At 41.4% G+C, this 25,660-nt stretch overlaps 1 protein-coding gene across 1 annotated transcript in view; it reads right to left on the bottom strand.

Moving 5' to 3' along the window:
• The window catches only part of LOC124799165 (immunoglobulin superfamily member 10-like), a 412,304-nt gene that overhangs the window by 155,634 nt on the left and 231,010 nt on the right, over positions 1–25,660 (bottom strand). The window contains exon 4 of the mRNA XM_047262704.1: positions 19,652–19,760. Within this exon, the coding sequence (XP_047118660.1) occupies positions 19,652–19,760 (109 nt within the window). The remainder of the gene's footprint in view (positions 1–19,651; positions 19,761–25,660) is intronic.

Raw genomic sequence — 25,660 nt, 5'->3', positions numbered from 1 at the left:
CAAAATATGGTCACTCGTTTTGGAGCTATTTCGCAATAATGGCGACGGTCAAAGGACAGTCACAACAGCCCTAAATCGTCTGAGTGATTTATTGTTTTTACGGGCAAAAGAGTGGTCAACAAAGTACATAGTTTTTAATAACTTGTCTCCAGTTGAGCTACAAGTGTTTCCTTTGCAATGACGTCTTCCAGATAATTTATGGTATTGTATGTTTCCTTTAACACTTGCTGAAAATATGAAGTATCTTTGCAAGACTTTTCGCTACAGTAAATATAATATTCGTGTTTATCTCGTTAAGCTAGTCCAGAGTAAATAAAAAAGGATTTTTGTACGCGTTCGGGACACCGAGATGTAAAGATTATGCAGCAGTGGGCTGTATACAATCACAGGAAATGTACCTCGTATTCGCAGTTCCGAATATGAACCTGCTGTGTATTAGAATGGCGACTATGAAAATTTAACGGGAATACCGGCTAGATAACATCTTGCGGGTATTCCAAAAACTCTCCACACGACTGTACAATAAAACGAGACACTCGCGCAACCCGTTTATCCTTTGTCTGTATAACTACGACCACAACCATAGATGGAAGCATAACAGACCAAAGACACTATAGGCTAGGAACTAAACATCTATGGTCCATAGCACGCTAACACGACAGTACTGGCGAGCCCCTGCAACACAGCTACTACTGGTAACCCCAGATGTTCGACCAGCCGAAAAACAGGCAACCGCTGGGACACCGTACTGTACACAGCACGCAAATCAACCACACACACCCTCTACACTGTCTGTGAGCCGATCTATGACCGATCGCCCACTAATGTAGAACGACCTTGAACTGTTGCAGTGACGAAGCAAGTGCAGCAAGCCCCGCAACGAGCTCCAGCAACGACAATGGTAATGATGCACGATACCTCGCACTAACATAACCACACCTTGCATGCGCTGTCGCAGATAGCAAGCCGCTACTGCCCTTACTACTCGTCCTACTGTCGCAGAGTTTTTTTTCCCTTGGCGCTTGCCTTGGCACTTTTTCTCTCTGCCATTATAACCGCTACCCTTCGATCGCTTTCGTCCACTTTCTATCTCCTGATGGATAACATCACAGCCAGCATCCTGTGAGTCCTGATTCAAAAACTAACATGATATACGGAGGTGACAGTAGAACTTTTGGTTTGGTCACCACGTTGGTGTGGGCGTGGAGGGGCCCCATCCTTTGTTATGAAAATTTGGCATTTTCGAAGGAACACTGCGTCGTAATTCTTAATAACATGGAGACTGCAATTTCGTATTGGTTTAGGATCAATTTGCAGAGTGAGCCCCACCCCAACTCACCCCCTCCCCCCCCCCCCCCCCTCCCCAGCTGCCACCCAGCAAGCTGACCTACGCCGCAGCTGCATGTTCTACTTTATTACTTAATTGCAAATACTAAAATTCAATTAAATATATCGTAGTATTTTTTCTTGAAAATGTAAACATTCAGTACTAGTCTCCTACAAACGCATCGCTGTAAAATGTCAGTTGCTTCCAGTAAAATTTTTAACGTTGTCTCGGCTATAGTAATTCGTAGCATTTTTTTATAATTCATCCAAAATTGTCAGTAGTTCATTTCCTTAATAGTCGTTTTCATACAATGAAAATCAAAACAGTTAGTTAAGAAACACAGAACTCCACTTGGGAAACCCTGCTCTGGTACTGTTGTTATTATTCCATATTGTCGTAACAGATGTACAGTCTTCCTATCCCTTCTTCTTGTAGGTGTTTTCTATATATTCCTTTCCTTGTCGATTCTTCGGAGAACTTCTTCATTCCTTACCTTATCAGTCTACCTAATTTTTAAACATTCATTAGTAGGACCACATATCAGATGCTTCAATTCTCTACTGTTCCACTTGTCCCATAGTCCACGTTTACACCATACAATGCCATGCTCCATACGTAAGTTACCTGATATTTCTCCCTGAGTTTTTTGCCCATGTTTGATCTTGGCCAGGTGTGGCCTTTTTGCCAGAGGTAGTCCGCTTATTATATCCGCGTCGATCCGTCCGTCGTGAGTGCTGTTGCTGCCTAGGTAGCGGAATTCCTTAACTTCTTCTACTTTGTGATAATCAAACGTGATGGTAAACTTCTCGCTGTCCTCATTGTTGCGACTTCTCATTACTTATGTCTTTCCTTCATTTATGCTCAATCCATGTTTTGTACTTGCTAGGTTGTTTATTCCATGCAACAGATCCTGTAATTCTTTTTCGCTTTTACAGAGGCTAGCAATGTCATGAACGAACCTTATCGTTGATATTCTGTCGCCAATAATTTTAATCCCACTCTTGAACTTCTCTTTTACTTCCGTGATAGTTTCTTTGATGTACAGAATAACACTAGGGGCAAATGACTACATCCCTGTCTTACACCGATTTTAATACGAGCACTTCGTTCTTGGACTTCCAATCTTATTATTCCCTTTTGCTTTTTGTAAATATATGATACCTGTCTTTCCTTAAAGCTTACTACTATTTCCCTCCGAATGTTTAACCTCTAGTTTATTTTATACATTGTTGAGCGGTTTGACTGTGACCTAATTTTTTTCAGTCTTGGTTTCATTATCGACCACAATGTCAGTACAGTTCTCCGGTGCCTTTACCTTTCCTAAGGCCACTCTGATCGTCATCTAACAGATGTTCAGTTTTCTTTTCCATTTCTGTGGATATTATACTTACGAAAAACATAAATGCCTGTCTGTAAAGCTGATCGTGCGGTAATTCTCCCAGTTGTTGGCACTTGCTATCCTGGGGATCGTGTGGGTGATGTTTTTTTTCTGAAAATCTGATGATATATCGTCAGTCTGACATTCTACACACCAACGTGAATAGTCGTTTTGATGCCATTTTCCGCACTGATTTTAAAAATTCCCAAGGAATACTGTCTATCCCATCTGCTTTATTTTATCTTAAGTAATCCAAAGCTCATCTAAATTCTAATCCTAAAAGTGGGTCCCCTACCACTTTCATATCAACTCCTTTTTCTTCTTCCGTCGAATCTTCTGACAGGTTCTCTCTCCCATAGAGGCCTTCAGTATTCTCTTTCCAGCTATCGACCCACACATCTGGATTTAACAATGGAACTCCCATTCCACTCTTAGTGTTACCTTGTTTTTGTCCTACCCCTGTATTTAATAAGATATAATGTCTAACGTTATATCTTACCGCTCCTTTGCTTTCTTTATTATTTAATGTAATTTATTGTCTCACGTGGTATAAATACGTGTGGGCAGAGCACAGTGCAACAGTTACTTGTTGGTTTCAGTACACTAATGCGCTATACTTGATAATTTTGTTAACTGTGAGAATAATCTCTCAAACGATGCGCACGAATCCAGTGCTGGTTTTGTTCAATCAGCAAGAAACGAACAAAGAGAATTTTAGCTTGCTAAACGATACATGGACGGATGTATGCACCTCCATGTTGCCGTAGGCAGTACCGTGTTGCTGAAATGTCGGTGAATTTGTTTTTACTGATAGGTTGCGTAATTCGTAATGATAACTCGTTGTGCACTGCTACACACCGGTTCCTGACTTCACATCAGCTAACATACATTCGGCGGCTGCACACAATCTCGTTTGCTGTACGGATACTATTACTCGTCAGCGCCGTGGGCAGACACGTGCATTTTGGTGGCCAATTATAATTACCGCAGAGTAGAAACCGCGCTTTCCGGAGATACATTCGTGTTTACTGTACAGCTGAGGGGCCATTTTAATACGTCAGCAATCGTTTACATTTTTAAGTTTCAATTTTGTCTCTTCGTGATGTGTTTCATGACACAGTGGGTAAAATGAAACGATTTCTCGAAGCAATTTAGGGTAAACCCGAAAAATTCTATCGATATTTAGGAGATATACGGAGTATTTTAGTACGAGGGACCAGTGGCCGCCGGTAGATGGTTACACAGTCATAATGTAACTGCTGACGACGTAGAATTATAACTGCTCCCAGTGACTGCTATCAATGACAACAAAAAGTGATTTTACTTAACACACGACCGGTTTCAGACTTGCGTCCATCTCCAGGTGATTTACATTCATAAAGTGACACTCAGTCGAGGTAGTTTGGGAAGCTCCAACGCACGGGGAGTTGTGGCTATGGCAGCAACACTCCTTGACAGCGCTGTCAGTCAGTGTGTTGTGACGCCAGTACTGACACCAGTCACAGTGCGAGACACTCTGGACATACCGGGAAGAACTGACAGTGCGTTAGAGCGAATAATATGAGAGGGATTCGAGAGCACAACCAAATTGTCAAATAGGTAGGATATGATCGTACAGAAGAGTCTAGTTGGTGGCCGATAAGAAGAATGTGTGTCTGTACAGAGGAAGTGTGGCAGGCCCGGTGATGTTTGGTACAGTAATTTCCAATCAGGGCAGTATCTTGAGGTGTGCGAATGTGCTGACACACTGCAATTTCCTATTTTCTGAGGCAAGTAGTTTTGAACCATCTATACGACCGGTGTTATGCTTATAGGAGAGGGCAGACAATGGTATCAGTCCTTAGTCTTTGCTTGGGCGATTATCTATTATTGTGTGGCTGTTAAGCAAACTTGATTATCGTCATTCAGCGGTTCCTGCTGTAAGTACAGCTTTGAAGTGCTGAAGACGATCATGTGATAATCGATACCAGTCACATTATAATAAACGTGCCTTTGGAATCTGAACTAGCCTATCGTTAATTTAAAACATCCTATTGTGATCACTGACTTTTTTCCAACAATGTCTTCAAAAATAATGTTTTAATATATTATGCCTCATTCTGAGTACTTCTGTTGTAGTCATTTCGGTCATTTGCGCGGTAATAGTGAACCATTATGCAGGAACGAATAATTAAGGCAATGAAACAAGTGCCCCTATCCTCCAACACTAAACTAAACACTGTCTGTACTTGCCTAGAAGGCCCAACGGTACCGACTGACGGCATTGTCATCTTCAGCCCCCAGGTGTCACTGGAAGTGGATGTGGAGGGGTATGTGGTCAACCCTTGTTAGTTTTCGTGACCGGAGCTGCTACTTCCCCGTCAACTAGCTCCTCAATTGACCGTACAAGGACTGCGTGCATCCAGCTTACCAACAGTGCTCGGCATACTGGAAGGTCACCCATCCTCGCTTTAGCCAAGACCAAGAGCACGTCACTTCAGTAATCTGACGGGAACAGCTGTTACCACTGTGGCAAGGTCTTTGGCATCCTCTACCACTAGTCATCTCTTTATGCAGTTCATTATCCTGCCAGTGCTTTGTATCTATATTCACGAAACAGAGTCTTTCATTCACGAAAATTTCCACATACGTACAAAAGGAAAGTTGCTCACCACCATAATAATCTACCTTCCAATGACATATTTGCAGTTGATCAACGGCTATGTAAAGGACACAGAAGTGTATGGTATAACTGATTATGTCTATACGAGAACGTACCTGAAAGTTTAACGTCTTCCCAGAAATAAACTCAATGCTTCAGAAACACCCCTTCTATCCTGGAGAGGAATGAATATTGAACTAAAACAATTTGTGCCATATACCTTAAAATGTTTGTTACTATATCACTTTCACTTGACTTACTTGCTTCATTTATTAGATGTAACTGTTGGTATTTTGTTATGACTTATTTGCACACATGACACCACAATGTAAATAGTGTATACATATATTACTCTGTAATCTTTGTCTGATGACTAAATGTGAAGATCTTGTAAGAGTGATGGCTATCTATTAACAACATACAATTTATATAGCTGTATATCTAAAAGATGTTTATACTTATGCTTGTATGTAAATGAACATCGCAGAAATGTATTAATTTTTGTATATACGTAATTTAAAGTGTGACATGTCTTATATCTTTGTGTAGCAACATAACGAGACTTCTCAAACCAGTAAAATATCAATTCAAATCAAATGAAATCAAACCACTGGATTATGTGGTTGTACGTTTTACCAGAAGACATAAGCACGTCTTAATAAATCGAATACAGCCGAATTTCATGCCTTCGATCTAGTGTTGTTGCAGTTACCACTACGATTTCTTTTGTAATGGAAGAGTGATGAAACTTACTGATTTTTGTCAATGTTGCCACCAAATCGCTGGTTTCAAGAACAAGACCTACAACTATATAGGGAAGTTATTTGGAAACGTTTCCTCATCTTGTTGTAAATTTGCATTGTAATGAAATCACTTCCGCTTTATTATACTTCTGATTCCTTGTCACCGTTTTATCGCAGATCGCTTGGATACTCATCTGTAGATTTGTCGTAGTTTCTAATTCAGAGATATTATAAGAGCGTAGAAAGAATAGCAGCAGCAGGGTTTAACCAAGTGAACAAGCGTTAAGTGTCCGTGAATAATGAAAGGTTAATTCTGGGTACTCTAGAAAGCCACAATTGCAAGAACGCGCAATATTGACAGAGGGCAGCTCAAATTATGAGGAAACCTGAAATATGGATTGAAAAGAAGCTAGGTATGAAGGTTAGGGTTTAACGTAACCTCGACTGCAACTTCATTAGGGACGAATTGTGAATTTCGCATCAATCCATTTTTATTAGCTGATGATTATCATAAAGTGTAACAACAGTGTTTCTTACATTACACGATGTTGCTTTGCAAACTGTTCTCCATTACATGTGCTGCAATTTCCTCATCGTTGATCACAACTCTTCAATCGTCTTGAAGAAAGTGAAGTCACCACTAACGAGCACTTCTTTCATCTGTGCATCCTACTCCACCTCGTCAGTATCAGAAATTGAATAGTACCGAAGAAAGTATTTCATTAATCCAATTTAAGACTGCAAACGATGGTCCAGCGTGCTTAGATGCCTGCGGGTAAATCAAATTCAGCTATAATCGTATTATTCCTTCTTTGTTAAATAAAAAATTGTAATGTATGTAGTTCCTCCTAATTTGTGGGAGAAATTTATTTTTTCTACCTAACTAGCATTAGACGTATGTGAACGACACATACAGAATGAATATACCTCATCAGTGACCCATTTTGTACTAGACTCTCGGCGGTGTTACACACTGTTTTTCTCTTTATCCTCCGTGTTATACTCCTTATGAGGAAAACTGAGGAGCTACTTGACTGAGAAGTAACGGCTCTGGTCTCGGAAACTGACGTACTGCATTGGGAGCGGTATGCTGAGCACATGCCCCTCCACATCCGCATCCAGTGACGCCCAGGTCTAAGGATGACCCGGCGGCCGGTCGGTGTTTTGGGCCTTCCTGGCCTGTTCCGGAGGGGTTTAGTTTAATTCTAAAATTGTATACGAATGCGTTCAGGCATTGATGTTAGTAGATCTTGGTGAATCTTGGTGAATCTAATTTCGGGGGTTTGTTTCGTATGCATTCCATGTTCAAATACAGATTGATTGGAGTTGAAAACAAATTCCTTACTGAAGTATGGGATAAGTTTATTTATTTAATCTACAAATTTTCGGGTCAACTCCGCACGTTTCTGTGCATCGTCAAATTGTAGCTTCGTTTGAAATTTCTTTATCTGACATCTTCCAATTCTGTAGCACTGTTTGAAGTTATACAGCCATCCTCTGCTTGCCTTGAAATCACTGTAACCTATGTTGCGCACAATCTGATGTACATAACGTAGTAAATGTTCAAATGTGTCTGAAATCTTATGGGATTTGACTGCTAAGGTCATCAATCCCTAAGCTTACACACTACTTAAACTAAATTATCCTAAGGACAAACGCACACACTCATGCCCGAGGGAGGACTCGAACCTCCGCTGGGACCAGCCGCACAGTCCATGACTGCAGCGCCTCCGACGGCTCGACTAATCCCGCGCGGCCATAATGTAGTAGCTCGCTATCATGTATGTCCTGTAAATTGTATTACGCATATTTGAAACTCGCAAACAACGGTTCCGTAACAACCGCGCCTTGTCCTCCCTTGAATATCCATAGTTTTGCTTATGCAGTACAGAGGACTTACATGTTTGTAATATTTTTAATACGCTGCGAAAGATCTTCCATGTACGTAATTATGTTTAGTGCCCACTCCTTGGCCAACGATTTTCCTTTATTACGGTTCACTGGAAACTGGATTTGTGGCTACCTGTCCGACAAAGATTGTGAACTACGTGGATCGACACCTGTTTCATTATCTCTTTCACTTATTAATCTCGTATCGTCATCAGTGTATTCTTCATGTACATTGTCCGCGCAGTCGAGTACACTGCACTGACTCCACTTGCAGAAAGGCTAATGTTTCATCTGCCACTTCTTTCTCGCTGTGTGAGATTCCTTGGGATTCTTCCAGACCAACTGTCAACTTCGGCAACTATTGTTGTAGATATATAGCAGTATATTCTGTGTTTGTAATTGCCAGTACTCTGCTTTGTATCAACAGCACTTGCTCTGTACCATTGTTGTGAGTTACAGTACGCACCATTGGATAATTCCAGTCCCGCCCACTGTTACCATTAGCAGCCAATATTGCGGTTGCATGGTAGACAGTATGTGGGGCCGCAAACATTACTGGCCTTCTGCGACGTCGCACTCGAGGGTTCCCTTATCAACCTACTACTAAGTCCAAGTTCGATCATTAACGGAGTCTTCATTTCCTTCCCGACCAAAGCGTCCCACTCCCTCATGATAACTAGATTATCATTTCCTTTCTCAAACTGTATTGCTAGTAATAATCCTTATATACTCGTCTCTTCATCTTCTGCTTGTGATGTTGGCATGCGTACCTGAATCATTTATGTTGGCGGAAGTTTGTTATCGCTTCTGATGAAAAAAAAGCTGTCTCTGAATTGTTCAAAGTAATTCAATGTCCACTATACCATTTTGTTCGTAAACAATCCTTCTCCCATGATGTTTTCCGCTGCGGTTGAGAATGCCCTACATTTGTATGACTAGAAAGCCTTTGCCTATAGGTAAGAACCGAAATTGTAAATAAAGTAATCAGTCGATAGCCGACGCTGAGACTGGCCTCGCCATTACGGCTCCAGCTAGAGCAGGCACTGCTTTTTGCAGGGGACTGTTGCTCGGCTCTGGGCTGGCTGGCTGTTTTTACGAGCCGCGCAGCTTACCTCATCCTGGGGCGGCCGCCCCTCCTGCAGACTCCACCCTCTCTGCTAAGGCCGAGAGGTGGCCTGAATCCCAAGCAGGGATGCCAGGTCCATGACTCATTCGCAGCGGTTGAAAGCTCGTTTGCTCCAGATTTTTTCTTCTAGCAAACAATGAATCTGTTGTTCGCGTTGACAGTGATTCAACGAAGAATATGATAACGGAAATTCATAATGTCGCCTGGTCTCAAAATCTCAAAGTGGCTTTTGATTTCACTGAAACGATTTGTATCGATTGAGATCATTTATTGCCTCTAAAATCATCTACAGCAGATGAAATCGCAATGCGTAATGATATTCAATAAATATCACGCTAGGTCATGTCGCTGCTCATTGATTCCCTGAAGAGGAATATGAACTGTTGACACTCTTCATTACATATATATTAACTACTGAATTTTTATCTAGTATTTCTGTTAAATATTGTCTGATTAAGAATCCCCAGTGAAATCCCTTGCATAAGGAAGAACCTGACATTTCTATTTACTGGCCAATTATATTTCTTAGTCTTCCCTGGGCAATTATTTTTGAAACTAGAGAAATCTCCCGATTGAACTGTAACTATTGATGATGCCAGTTGGGCAGGGAGTGAAACAGTCGAAAGAATATCCCAAATAATTGTAACGTACATGCAAAAAATATGTAACGTAGCTATAGTCAATACTGCCTATGTTCATCTGTTAAACAAGAGTCCTTAAGCAACCTCAGTTATTAGTAAAAGATTATAATCCGCATGACACTATGTGCTTGTTGTATGAGTGTTAGTTTCACTGTCATTTAAGCCTCCAACAGATCTTTGCTTGAGAAACGTAAAAGTAACATTTGGGGCCGAAGTGGCCGTGCGGTTAAAGGCGCTGCAGTCTGGAACCGCGAGACCGCTACGGTCGCAGGTTCGAATCCTGCCTCGGGCATGGATGTTTGTGATGTCTTTAGGTTAGTTAGGTTTAACTAGTTCTAAGTTCTAGGGGACTAATGGCCTCAGCAGTTGAGTCCCATAGTGCTCAGAGAGCCAGTAACATTTGGATAGGTTATCTGACTGCGTCTTTGAACAATAATTTACAAATGATGCACAATCTGACTTGTGCAACGGACTTTAATGGAACAGAGTAAATGATATGTTGTTGTGTATCAGTGTCTCTGTTTTGACCCTAAGTTTTTTAGATAATTGTCTTTTTCGACGTGGTTTACAGAAATGCGCAGCAGCATGCAGTAGCAGCGGCAAAAGCTTATTGTTACTAAGGATGAATTCAATAAAAAGGTGTTTTCTTGGGTCCTGTTAACTACTAAGTATCCTTTGAGAAGGCATTTCATTAATTAAGTCTGTTTAAAACTTCATAATCGTTATAAACAAGCATTGATAATGACAATGACAAATAACATATCTTTCAGTAATAGCTGAATGCCAGATTAATAAAATATTTCAATTTCAAAGTTACATCAACATTTAGTAAAACAGCTTATTATTTAGATGTGGAGAAATATTATTATTATTTGGAGAATAAGGAGGCTTCTTTAACTGACAACCAAAACATGGGAATATTGCAAACTCGGATTAACAGTCTCCAACCTAACACTGTAATCGCTTTTGTGCTGTGGTTGCCAATTTTACCTTTGAATTCCATCTTCAATCGCAGTTAAGCCGTATACATCCCTCCTGGCTACATATATGAAATCGGACCTTGAGTGTGGTAAGATCTGCCATCACCGAAGTGAGGGCAGCGTGACACGCCTTCTGTCTCCGAGATCTCGACCGACACTACTCTCTCACTCTCGCAGACAGACCTCGTCCCACAACAGTGCTTAGAATCACGCTCCCATGTTTCGCCCTCTGATTTTTACTATCGATATCTCAGTGCTTGAACAATACAAAGGATAGCGTTACGTTGGACATTGTTTTCGATGTAATGGAGAGTTGTGACACACTCCTCACATGATGTATGTGTCAAATGCATAAATGGATAAATTTAAATCATTGTGCGAAATAGATATCTCATAAGTATTTGAGAAACATCATAATTCTACCATCCTGAGCAGCTGATAAATAATTGTTTAATCCAGTTGAATCAAAACCGCTGCAACTGTGGTCAATCCTTTACTGAAGGCAGGACCGGTTTCGTAACATAAATTACTTCATTGTTAAACTTAATTTTTGTTGCTACTCTTGCAAGAGCCTTCTTGAAATTCAGGTACTTATAAAATGCACTTTTCGCCGAGCCTGGCAGTCTTTAATATACATTTATTGGACAGGTGTCCAGACTTCACCATGATGAATGAAACCTGCCGTGGGTGCTGCAAATACCTCATTAAAGGCACGACCGGTTTCATAATTCAAATTGTGTCATTACGTGTAAATATATGATTGAACCTAATGTTGTTCATTCACAGCCGGTATTTCATTAAACCTAATGTTTTTCTAATAATTTTCGCGTGTACAGGCGGAACTCGTAGACATTCTGTCTCGATATTTCAGCCCAGAAACGTCTCGCTATCTTCAGATTATTAGAAAACTACTGTAGAGCCCAGGTACATTTACGGTATTTATGCCGAATGTCGAGCATGTGAAATGTACTAGCGTCTATCGGCGTGTGAGATCAAGTTGTGAGTGCTGCCCTCGGTGTTTGAAGTGAGAGGTGATCTAATCATTAAGTGTCCAATGACCCCTTCAGTTCAGCTGTGACTGGATAATTTCAGTTACAGAATTTCAATTTTTATCCAGAGGAAAGCCGTTGTCACGATTTGTAAAATTATCGGCAAGCTGTATTTCCACCAAAATTTGAAATCTGAAGCAAAATTTTTGTCCCGTGAGAATGCAGCGTTTTGCTACTGCTGATTTCAACCGTTGCCAAAGACGGTTGTGTCTTTTGTGTTCTGTACAACGAACACATTCCCGGCATTTGGAAGGAACACAGTAGATTTATAGTCGTCATCAGTGTCCTCCGTGCGTTGCTTCTTGTTATTATAGCTATGCGTGACATTCCTTATTTGCCATGAAGTGTAGCCATTCTCTTTAATACGTTTCCCAAGGTTTCTAATTCTGCGTGGAGGTTTTCACTGTCGGATATTACGTGCCCTAGGTGTATTAAGGTACTGAGAACAGCGGCGGTTTGTAAAGGCTGATGGCAGCTAGACGTCTGGAGGCATCTGTGTGCGTTCATTTTCTGTACGTTGAATGTCCCAATGACCAATCTTTCTCACGGCGTCATAGCATCTCTAGAAAGGTAAAAATCCCATCTTTCTCCATCTCCATCGTAAACTTAATTTTCTCACACAATGAGTTTAACTGACAAAGGGATTTCTTCAGTTCTTGTCTCCCATTGGGCTAAACATCATAATTACATAAGACCCGAAAACCGTGGCCTTTAAAACAGCAGACTCAAGGGCTTTCTCCTCAAAGTTATCCATAAAATGTTTAGCCGCCACAGGTGAAAAAGGTCTCCTCATGTCGACGCCGTCTGTTTGTTCACAGAATTCGTTATAAGTAGGTTGAGAGGAGAGTGTGTTCAAATATGGCTGCCGGGTCGGCGCTGAGTAAGTTAGCAATAAGATGTAACGTTTTCATTCAAGGCACTTCGACCAAAATGAGATCACATAAAAGGTATCTAGTAAATTGGAGACGAAAAGCTTCGCTGTCTTCAAGCGACTGAAAAAATCCACAGAATTATATACATTGTGACAACACTTACTCATACACGGCTGCAGTAGAGAGGCCTGATTTTTAGTAGTAAAATAGGTAGAGACACAAATATTACTCACTATTAATCGTAGTGGGAGACCTCCGTTGTGACTCTTGGGAAGACCGTATAGTCCCAGTGGTACTGCACCGTATCGTCCCAACTTCATGGCAACTCGTTTAGTTAGAGAACTATTGTTCGGAAGAGTAGTTGTTTTTCTTGACTTGCGACTTGTTGAGTCCTTTTCGATTTTGAGGTAAGTAGTTATCAAGAGGCCGAGACCACACTATGCAGTGCCACCAAGACTATTCAGTTTTCCCAAGATTGACAAGGATGGTGTCCCACTGCTATTAATAGTGCGTAATATTGGTGCCTCGACCTATTCTGTTGCAAAAATTTGGCCTTTCTATTCAAGTTGTATAAGGGTAAGTGCTGGATTTTGTCAATCGCTTGAAGACAACTAGGCTTAGCAATTCGGATTTACTAGTCAGCTTCGCTCTGGTCTAATTTTTTACCAGTAACTTTAATTACATGGTTGCCCAAGCTTGTAATTCACACGAATAGTTAGAAGCTGACTGCAGTATGTAATTCTTTTGATATTTTTTAAAATTGACAGCAGTGATGTATGATGGATTTTATCTTATTTGAATGTCATGTAAGACGGGCTAAATATACTGTGCTAATAAATACTTACATCAAGTATAAATAAAAGTCAATTTTAAATACATTGTGAGAAACAAGTGAGCAATTTCTGAAAAAGGGTATGATCATGGATTTTTAGTTGTGTTTTAAAAATGTAATAAATGTAAACGAAAAAAAAACATTACTCTGATACCATAAGTTTACGTTTGTATATATCATCATCACCAGAAAAAATATAATTTCTTTCTCAAGTTGCTTCACATTCTGGAATAAAACTTTTGTCCAGAAAGTGTAGAATAGAGTTCGTTTACATCCCTCTATGATCACGAAACTTTTGGTCCTTAGACTAACCGTTTCGGTCAGCGAAGACCACATTAAGCTAGGTCTCAAATTATGTCCTAATGTAATGAAGTCATAGTTACATTTAAAAGTTTAAAAACAAAACTAACGACGGTCATCGCTGACAGAAACTTGTAGTCTGAGACGCAAAAGTTTTGTAATTATACACAGAAATAAAAAGAATATATTCCAATGATGTTGCTGTCTGTGCCCATGAATTTCGAGTGGTTCAAATGGCTCTGAGCACTATGAGACTTAACATCTGAAGTAATCAGTCCCCTAGAATTTAGAACTACGTAAACGTAACTAACCAAAGGACATCGCACTCATTCATGCCCGAGGCAGGATTCGAACCTGCGACCGTAGCGGTTGCTCGGTTCCAGACTGAAGCGCCAAGAACCGCTCGGCCACAGCGGCCGGCATGTATTTAGAATTTCACAGATCGGGTGGCTGGAAAAACTTGTGCATTGACTCAAAAAGCCTTCCACCATTAACGTTTCTGATGGTGGATGGAAAACGTACTCGTATACAGCCTACAATAATGTGAAGCACCTAGAATGGAGAAGGAAACGAAATGAAACTTTTCAGGGCTGGAGGGCATGCTACATCATTTCAGTCATTACCACACTGAGTAAAATTTCCGTAGAATATAGGGGATATGCGATCACTTATCAGCAAGGTCTTTCACACACTGTAGCCTAGATGCGTGCACTTATTCGCCAGGAAAGAGTGTCACCCAGCCATTGTACCGTCTCCTTACGGCAGTGGGCCCACCACTTTTGTAAACCGTGAAATTCCGTCGCCCTGTGGATATGCGATCACTTATCAGCTAGATGTTTCACACACTGTTGCCTAGATGCGTGCACTTATTCGCCAGGAATGAGTGTCACGCAGCCATTGTATCGTCTCCTTACGCTAGTGGGCCCACCACTGTTGTAAATCGTGAAATTCCGTCCCCCTGTGGACTTTAGACAGCAGCTGACAATATAAGTAATGTAAATGGAACACGGCAGCTGTAAATTTAAAGGGTTTTCTATTCATATGACTAGTTTCAACGCTAAATTTGCGTAATCTTCAGGTACTGTATAGTTTCGTCGCCTGTATCTCATAGCTTAATTGATAAAAGAAATATAATATGCCACAACTGTTGTAATGTCATAAAAGGAACAAAATACAACAAAGTACCCTGTGAGTGAACGCATCAATATATGGGAACAATTTATATATGTATAATTCTCTTCTTTTGTAGAAACCTGATACTTAAAATGAATAAAAATAAATGAAAATAAAAATACACAGCAGAAAAACGTCTCAGAGTAATCATATGTGTGGTCATTGGCTTGTGTGAAAAAGCTGGAAACTTCTATTGGTTTATTTTAAAACTGTGACGGTCTACAACAATATAGTCTCCAAGAACTGTGGCTTTTGAAAAGGTAAAATATTAAACTTGTCAAACTGAAACGTATGCAATGATAGACAACAAACATGAAACCTAGAAATTTGCGGAAGTGGCGTATGGTACGAGAAACATGAGCAAGGAACTCATGTGGTGCGGGTCAACCGCAAGCAAATTATAAACACGTAACATTATACGTAAATATGAAGTTTGAGGTAGACGACCGGCAAGCAAAAAACGTTAGTGTAAAATACACATAAGGAGCTAAGAATAAATTATGCTAGTTAATGCATATGTCAAGATCAAATGTGGGTTCGTCCAATATAGAAACCATAAAGGTCAAAATGAGCCCATGTCTATGGCGTAAAAATCGTAATGGCAAAGCCAAAGGAAGAAAAATCTGGGATGCAAACTGTGCCTAACAATACTTAAGCAAAACATGGGAAAATTATTGTATCAAGTTTAATAAAAAATCGTCAAAAACTGATAAACTCTAAGCAAATACATAGCACATAAACCTCTGCACCGGCGACAACATTAAAGTAACAGCGGAAAAAAAAATAAGAAGAAACATTCAAGTCCACGATAGTTTATGCTAAACATAATTACTTAACCGGGTAAAGAGTAAACTAACTTTCTATCTAAAGAAAAATTTTAACAGAGAATAACACGTACAACCAATCCTCCATAACACATATGAACATACTTCCATATTCGTAAAGGAAAGGAACTCACATGCCAGTGTTCACCTCATCCAGAAAACACAGTCACGAAAATGTACTTAAGAAGATGGGGGTAGGTGGGTGAGTTAATGTAGTTATTAAGATCCTTGTTATAATGGAACAAATAAACCAAAAGGGCATCACATCCAAGAATCTGTGTTAAAAGTACTTGTAATTTGAACATCAAAAGCACAGAGACAATGTGACTCTAAACTGAAGACCACATTCTCCTACCCAAGGTAGTCGGAACTCTTCCTACACCTTTTTCTACTTCGTATCTCAGGATAGTTTTCATATTGGTATCATGAGGGTCCAGGTCTAAATTGCGTTTCTTTTTCCTTGTGATTACCTGTATGTAAATGTCCATACCACCAGCACATATAATGCAACTAGCATCTTTTGGAAATTATATTCTTGTTGCACACATTTGCACATTTATAAATAAGGCGTTCCTCTGCGTGGAACTTCCCAAAGTATTTTATGTTCTATTAGCATCTACACCTTTCTCGTACAATATGCTGCAACACATGAGATTGATCAGTTTTGTCTCTCCCATATGTGGTAAGAGTTTAATGCGTTACCAGATAGTGTTCCATACTTGGCTCCCACTTTTGATGAAACATTCGTTATGGGCAGACAGATACAGAGGTATACGCTGTCCTAGTACCACAGGAGGAACGTTGGTTGTGTGATTATTCAACCAATTTTACGAAAAATGATTTTTATTAAATGTGTATTAGATATAAATACATGGATTTTGGATATATTTATGTTTTACTTCCCCTACAAATCAGGAGCCTTTGCTTCAATATTTATGGAATACATCGTCAGGTCTTGGAGGAACATAAACATATTGATAACTTGAATACAACGTATTAGTGTCCCACACTAATATTTATTAGTTCGTTATGATCCGGTTTTCGGCTTCTTAAGCCATCGTCAGAAAACTTTATGCTGAACATCAAGAATTCATACCTGTACAAAGAATGATGTACAAACATATGTCACATTTTTTGGCTACATCGATTCTAAACACAAGCGTGACGTAATATCTAAAGAGACACTGAACAAATAAATCTAACGTTGCAGTATATTCAAATATTAAAATGGTGGAAGTGTACAAAACAGCAATATTCTACCAATGAGTAATTGTACAGGTTACCATTTCATATAGACAAACTGGTGAATGTGATGAACGGACCTAATAAAGGGACAGACATTTATGGAATGTGGCTGTGGAACAGTTATAACAAGATTATTAGGTGATGGTGAGAGGAATAATAAGTGCGTGCTATTGTAATAAAGGTGATCAATGAAACTGTGTTCGGTCGTTAAGGAATAGGTTAGGATATTTTGATTGGTGTCTGTTAAGCACAGAATTTCAAGTAATATTAGTGTTCCATTTTTAGTTCCTTTATTAGGTATTGAAAACGTAGTGCACATGGCACCTGAGATTCCATAATTCACAATTATTTACAGATCTTTTACATGAACATTTTTTTCTTGCAGGTCGTCTATCCCGAACGTCATATTTATGTATAATGTTACGCGTTTATATATGATTGCACCTGACCTGCAGCACGTGGGTTCCTTGCTACCGTTTTCCGTGTTTCATGTTTCTTGTCTATCACTGTGTGGTCAAGTTCGATATTTTGCCTTTTCAGTATTTACAGTTGTTGCAAATTACATTGTTGTATACCGCCATTGTTTTAAAATAAGGTAACAGTTACCTTAGAAGTTTCCACCTTTTTTCGCATTAGCATGATTTTATGTTAAATTACTTTAATCCATTTTATGTATCAGGTTTCCATAAAAAAGGAATTTTATGTGTAAAGTGTTCGCATGTATTGATGTGTTCACTCATAAGACACCTTCGTTGTATTTTGTTCCTTTTATGTCGTTACAACAATTGTGGTATACTACATTTTACATCAGTTAAGTTATGAAGTACAGGCGTTACAACTGCATTAGTTGGTTTTTTGATAAACTGGTCATGAAGATGTTGCAAAGGCAGCATTGAAACCTGATGACTGGATAATACGTACCTCGAAAATGCGGCTGTGGTGTTCCATTTATTTTACTGCCATAACTGGTCCTTGACATCTTGGCTACTGGCACTGCGGCAGAGATGACGTTCACGCTGCTCCCACACACTGGTGACAGATCTGAGGGTCTAGGTGGCCTCGGAAGTACCTCACCACCACCCAGACGCTTTACAGAAACACATACCAAGAGTGCACGAGCATTGTCTTGTTGAAAAGTAGCTCTTCCATACTGTCGTATAACAGGTAACACTTAAGAACGCAGTATGTCCGCGGCGTACCGTTGTGCCAGAGTTTCTTCAATCACTTCTAACCTTGACCTGATGTCATACCTGTCGGTTGCCCACACCATGACGCCAGGCATAACACTGTGCTTCTGCCAAAAGTGGGAAGAAAGGGACCTCTCCCCAGGTCGTGGTCATGCTCGCCGATAATGTTCACCTGGAGCGGTGCAGAACCAAACGACTACTTAACATAATACGATTCAGTTCATCAGTACTCGATGCTTCCTGGACACGACATCACTCCACCCATTCTACACATCTCTGTGGCCGACCGGTTCTAGGCGCTAAAGTCTGGAACCGCACGTTCGTTACGGACGCAGGTTCGAATCCTGCCTCGGGCATGGGTGTATGTAATGCCCTTAGGTTAGTTAGGTATAAGTAGTTCTAAGTTCAAGGCGACTTATGACGTCAGAAGTTAAGTCCCATAGTGCTCAGAGCCATTTGAACCATTTTCTACAGGTCGCCGACCAGTGCTATGTGACGACACAGACAGCTACAGGGAGCCTATTAGTTGTTCTCAGATGGCGGGCACAGATGTTAAGGGGTTACAAAGTACTTGGTGCGTAGTACGACGATCCTATCTCTGTGATGATCCGATGGGGTGGACCAGAACCGTGACGGGAATGATGCCTGCTCTGACGTTACCAATGCATTCGAACATCGGGCCACTGTAGCATCAGATTGCCTCACAAATCTAAATAATACATGGTCCGCAACCAGATAAATAGAGACCCAACATGATGCCCCTTTGAAATCGCCTCAGGTGCTGATTGCACTGTCTCACTGAAGTATGGGTCTCCTTTGTGTTCTTCACAGTGATCACTCAAAATCTGACGTGGTGCATGGACCTTATGTAGCCAACAAGGATTGGTAATCGCACTAAATTTGGATAAAACTAATGCACTCTGAGGACAATTATACCTGTCGCAGAGGACTGCAACTCTATAATCATTTACATAGCCACTGATGGTGTGTAGATGTACGAAGTTACACAGAGGTAGTACCATGCCTTCTGGGTGCTTCACTTCATTTGTTGGAAAGTGTTTTCCGAATCACACATATTTCACATATAACGCGTTGCAATTGTCGTGGACGGTAAATATCCTCAGCAAATTATCTAACAATCACGCTGCGGTGACGACGGCAAAATCATTCGCAAGGAATCTGACAATCACACTAACTATACGTCTACAGCATTGTTGACACTACAATGTCTCGGTTACACGCTGGGCGAGTACGAATCACATATTTACGCTCTCTGTGCGATCCCTATTAAACCGCCTGAATGAGGAGCGACAATTGACACCGCCGACAGAATGGTGGGTGTGATTCGAACCTGAGACGTACCTTGGAAGTTTGCTATTTTGATACTTTGTTGAGCACTAGTTAGCAGCCGCACGTACTTGGTGTTAATCTGCAGGCACTTACCGACGAGCTGCAGCTCCACGAAGAGACTGCTGGGCGGGTGTGTTGACACCTGGCACTCATACAGGCCAGCGTCGCTAGGCTCCGAGAAGCGCACGTGCAGCGCCCAGTCCTGTGAAACACGTCAGCCTCATGAGGAACGCTGTGAGGAAAGCAGTTCTAGGCTAATAAAAGGTATTTGGCATTCTTTATCCCTGTACTCCAAGTCACGAAAATTCGAATACTGAATTATATGCCAGTGGTCACTAATTTGTATCAGTGGGATAAGTTGAAAACTTCTGCCCGACTGGTATCCGAACCTGGGCCTCTTGTTAAATAGCCAGATATTCCGGCCACTACGCCATCCGGACACAGTGATTACCTCAGCTGCATGGACTATCTTAGCATGCTTCGTCGCACACCAAAATCCACAGCTTATACCACACACTACTTATGTAGTGCCATTGCCCATTAGGCTCATAATCCACTTCATTTTAATTATATATATATATATATATATATATATGTGTGTGTGTGTGTGTGTGTGTGTGTGTGTGTGTGTGTGTGTGTGCGTGTGTGTGTGTGTGTGTGTATATATGCATATATACATAGTTGAGAAACAGCTTGTAACAGGAGGCATGCTAGGATAGTCTGTGCATTGTGGTGAACACTATACTTGGATGGAGTAGTATGCAACACACCTGGGTTCAGATACCACTCCAGTACAAATTTTCATCTGGCCCCATGAAATAAATCTATGTTCAATGACAGTGTCTTTAATTCCTGTTTGTTTTGATTCATAGTGGCGGGAGGATCAAAAAGGTATTTACTGTTGCAGACATGTTCAAAAGAATCGACAACACATTTATAGAACGTGAAATTGTTAACTGTTCCACTAAGATAAAATACAGGTTGCCTTTTAGCTATTTTGGCGAATATTCGCTTCAAACTCAACATCAGTATATTCTCTAATACTCTTCCAGTGAAGATATCTTTCAAGAATGACCATTGAAGTTCTTCTGAACAAATAGCATATGAAATTTCCCTCAGTTTCTTCATTTACTCACATAGTATTTAGATGGATGAATAAGTGGATTGGTTATAAAGAGAATCCTAGTTTAAACTCTACAGTTTTCTAATTGCTAAAGTTTAATCCATTATTATAATCAATGATTAACAGTTTATCTTGTGACCTTCCTACGCAAACTTATTGGGACATATTCATCAAAGTGAATCGTACCTACACTTCGGAAAACAGTGACTATTACCTTTCTGTTAGACACATATATCTTCCTTGGTGTTGCTTCCGTTCACTTCGTTGTCAAACTTTTCACGCTGCGTGTGAAAATAATAGGACGACAACTCAAACGAAACAGCAAACCAGCACACCAAACAATTTGTGAATGTTTGACGCTAGTTTAGGTATGGCTGAGGTGTTTATTTAGCATTACCATACACCTGATATAAGGGGAATATTGTCTATCTTACGCAAAGCTGTCATAGAATAATTCTTCAAGTAAAATATTACCATACTCTGTCATATGGTACTAGTGTGATGTCAACTATTTGATACATTGTTAATCTTCTTCCAATCAGTAATGTATGATGCATTTTGTCGATGTTTCCGTGTGTCTTTGCTGCTTTGATACACTCCTGGAAATGGAAAAAAGAACACATTGACACCGGTGTGTCAGACCCACCATACTTGCTCCGGACACTGCGAGAGGGCTGTACAAGCAATGATCACACGCACGGCACAGCGGACACACCAGGAACCGCGGTGTTGGCCGTCGAATGGCGCTAGCTGCGCAGCATTTGTGCACCGCCGCCGTCAGTGTCAGCCAGTTTGCCGTGGCATACGGAGCTCCATCGCAGTCTTTAACACTGGTAGCATGCCGCGACAGCGTGGACGTGAACCGTATGTGCACTTGACGGACTTTGAGCGAGGGCGTATAGTGGGCATGCGGGAGGCCGGGTGGACGTACCGCCGAATTGCTCAACACGTGGGGCGTGAGGTCTCCACAGTACATCGATGTTGTCGACAGTGGTCGGCGGAAGGTGCACGTGCCCGTCGACCTGGGACCGGACCGCAGCGACGCACAGATGCACGCCAAGACCGTAGGATCCTACGCAGTGCCGTAGGGGACCGCATCGCCACTTCCCAGCAAATTAGGGACTCTGTTGCTCTTGGGGTATCGGCGAGGACCATTCGCAACCGTCTCCATGAAGCTGGGCTACGTTCCCGCACACCGTTAGGCCGTCTTCCGTTCACGCCCCAACATCGTGCAGCCCACCTCCAGTGGTGTCGCGACAGGCGTGAATGGAGGGACGAATGGAGACGTGTCGTCTTCAGCGATGAGAGTCGCTTCCGCCTTGGTGCCAATGATGGTCGTATGCGTGTTTGGCGCCGTGCAGGTGAGCGCCACAATCAGGACTGCATACGACCGAGGCACACAAGGCCAACACCCGGCATCATGGTGTGGGGAGCGATCTCCTACACTGGCCGTACACCACTGGTGATAGTGCACGGTACATCCAAACCGTCATCGAACCCATCGTTCTACCATTCCTAGACCGGCAAGGGAACTTGCTGTTCCAACAGGACAATGCACGTCCGCATGTATCCTGTGCCACCCAACGTGCTCTAGAAGGTGTAAGTCAACTTCCCTGGCCAGCAAGATCTCCGGATCTGTCCCCCATTGAGCATGTTTGGGACTGGATGAAGCGTCGTCTCACGCGGTCTCCACGTCCAGCACGAACGCTGGTCCAACTGAGGCGCCAGGTGGAAATGGCATGGCAAGCCGTTCCACAGGACTACATCCAGCATCTCTACGATCGTGTCCATGGGAGAATAGCAGCCTGCATTGCTGCGAAAGGTGGATATACACTGTACTAGTGCCGACATTGTGCATGCTCTGTTGCCTGTGTCTATGTGCCTGTGGTTCTGTCAGTGTCATCATGTGATGTATCTGACCCCAGGAATGTGTCAATAAAGTTTCCCCTTCCTGGGACAATGAATTCACGGTGTTCTTATTTCAATTTCCAGGAGTGTATTTTTTGTGCTTCATTAGAGAGACATAATGTCATTTTTCCATACGGTAACCTATTGTTTATCTGTTGAAAGGAGTCGATCCCTCAGAAAACTTCACAGACAATGCAAATAATGAGTGATGAATAAGTTTGGTTCGTGATGCGCTCAACTGCGCGCCCGTCAGCGCCCGTACAAATTCCTAATCTGTTCACAGGCCAGTCTAGCCAATTTCATGAATGATGATGGAATGATGAGGACAACACAAACACCCAGTCCCCGGACAGAGAAAATCCCCAATCCGGCCGGGAATCGGACCCCACTATCCGGACGTAGCAACGCTAGCCACTGGACCAAATAATCAATCATTTGAAGTCATAGTGTCGAGTAAATCTGTCAGAATGACAGTATACACAACATATCGTTTACGCTTGATGTACCTAATATATGCTATACGTACAAATATCAAGAAAACAAAACTTAAGTGTTAACAGCATCATCTCTGTTTCGGAGAACATAATTTACGTTTATAGTTTTACTTTCTTTTTGTACTACAGTCGGTAACAGTTTTGATAAGATTAAAACCATGGGCGATAACAAGATTTTCACACTGAAATGTGTAGGGATGTAACATCCGACAGTGGCTTACAGGCCCAAACAAGCCCGTAGCAAAATCAATAAATGTTTTAAGTAAGACAAAACGTATACGACACCTGTAGAATCGTAATTTAAACAGTGAACATATCTCTCATAGTGACCTGACAAGTTTCTGAAAAGATTGTGAACCAAGCTGGCATTATTTTAAAGATGGATTGAGAGTGATATAAAAGATTGCGTTTTTAATGAGAGCATCGGTACACCCAGAGATCCAAGTGATTACACATTGGAAATAAAGTGACGCATAAACATGCATCGTTCTTTATGCGTACCGGTTTTGTCATTTCCATCATTAAACACATGTCTTCATACAACTGCAATTGAAATGATGCAGCAACAAAATTGAATAAATTAAGTTTCGTAGGAGAACCATGTCGCCAAATCAGTCTAGATCATTGGAATGTAGAACCGGTCTAACACACAAACTAGTATGAAAGGAAAATTTCTCTAGTGAACTCAATGACTAACATCATACGTAACACCAGGAATGAATGTCGATAATGAGCCATGCGCTGACAACCAATGGCGCTTTCACTAGATGGCAAGACAAGTTCACGTAAGTCCGGACCACAGCAGTTTAACGCACATAATAGCACAAATAATCTCATCAGTACAAACTAAATCCTTGAAACAGTATTATTTCCAGCGGAAATTAACGATGTATCTTCACTGTAGCCTTCCGCTGTGTGCATTTGAAGCTGGGGAATGAGACGCGAGCATAACGCAGTGTAAAACAAAACTCCAACGACCAAATATTGTACTCTGATTGGAGACATTTTCTGAGTGTTTTGATACAAGAGACAAGTGATCTTTGTGGATAGTTACTGGACAGTAATAAAAGTATGATTTAATCGATTTTTGTGACCTAAATAATGTTGTTCCAGTGAAAATATCTTCTCTGCAGCGAAAAAGCTTAAAGGTACCACACAAAACACATGGTAATAGAACAGATTTCATACGAGACAAGCACAAAATTAGTACAGGTTACAGTCCTGTCAGCGTACAGTACAATACGAAACAAAGGCCAAACTTCTGTCTTGCGGTTCTTGTTGAAATTATCGATCACCATGAGTGCGGAAGTTTGTTCAGCGACGTACCGTCTTACATACTTAAGAAACTCAGAGGTTAAGCGTAGAACTTCCGCCTCTGAGACAATCCTAGCAACCAGGTGAACATGAGTATAAACCGGAGTCCCGGAAAATTCGCTCACAACATGACCCCAGAAGTAAAAGTGCTTAGGTATCATGTCTAATAACCGAACTGGCATCACACACAATCCGCTATTGCTCGATCAGAAGAACAGGTATTACAGTCGTCAACAGAAAATTTATGTAACCACTTTGTTTCCAGGCAAGACACTCAGTTGGCACCGTTGACTTTTTCACAGTTAGATATTTTCAGTAGAATAGATACAGTGATAAATGGCACTAAGGAAACACCACAGAACTTTGGTCGGCGGAGTCTCTGATGACTGGTATACCAAAGAGGGTAATATCTATTTACGAACTTGATACCGATGGCATTCGAATGTGGAATTATTCCTGCTGGCTACATGATGCCTGCCTTCTAGTGTAACGTATTTAAGTTGTGACAGATTTCTTATACTTCGCATTGGAACATACACTGAAGTGCCAAAGAAATTGGTTTAGGCGTGCGTATTTTAATACAGATATATGTAAACAAGCAGAATACGGCGCTCCGTTCGTGAACGCCTATATAAGACAACTGTCTGCCGCAGTTGTTAGATCAGCCACTGCTGCTTAAATAGAAGGTTGTCAAGCTTTAAGTGAATTGGAACGTGGTGTTATAGTCGGCGCACGAGCGATGGGACACAGCATCTACGAGGCAGCGATGAAGCTGGGATTTTCCCGAGCGACCATTTCACGAGTGTACCGTGAGTGTCAGGAATCCGGTAAAACATCCAATCTCCGACACTGCTGCGACCGAAAAAAGATCCTTCAAGAACAGGCCAACGATGATTAAAGGGAATCTTTCGACGTGACAGAAGTGCAATCCTTCCGCAAATAGCTGCAGATTTGAATTCTGGGTCATCAACAAGTGTCATCGTGCGAACTGTTCAACGAAACATCATCGATAAGGGCTTTCGGAGCCAAGGGCCAACTCGTATATCCTTGATGACTGCACGACACATAGCTTTAGGCCTCGCCTGATGCCATCAACACCGACATTGGACAGTTGATGACTCGAAACACGTTGCCTGGTCGGACGATTCTCATTTGAAATTTTATCGAGCGGATGGACGTGTACGGGTACAGAGAGAACCTCAGGAATCCATGGACCCTGCATGTCAGCACGGGAGTGTTCAAGTTGGTGATGCTCTGCAGTGG

This window comes from Schistocerca piceifrons, chromosome 5 (genome assembly GCF_021461385.2).
Source record: "Schistocerca piceifrons isolate TAMUIC-IGC-003096 chromosome 5, iqSchPice1.1, whole genome shotgun sequence".
Lineage (NCBI taxonomy): Eukaryota > Metazoa > Arthropoda > Insecta > Orthoptera > Acrididae > Schistocerca > Schistocerca piceifrons.
The sequence above is the reverse complement of the archived record's forward strand: the minus strand, read 5'-3'. Positions and strand labels throughout refer to the sequence as shown.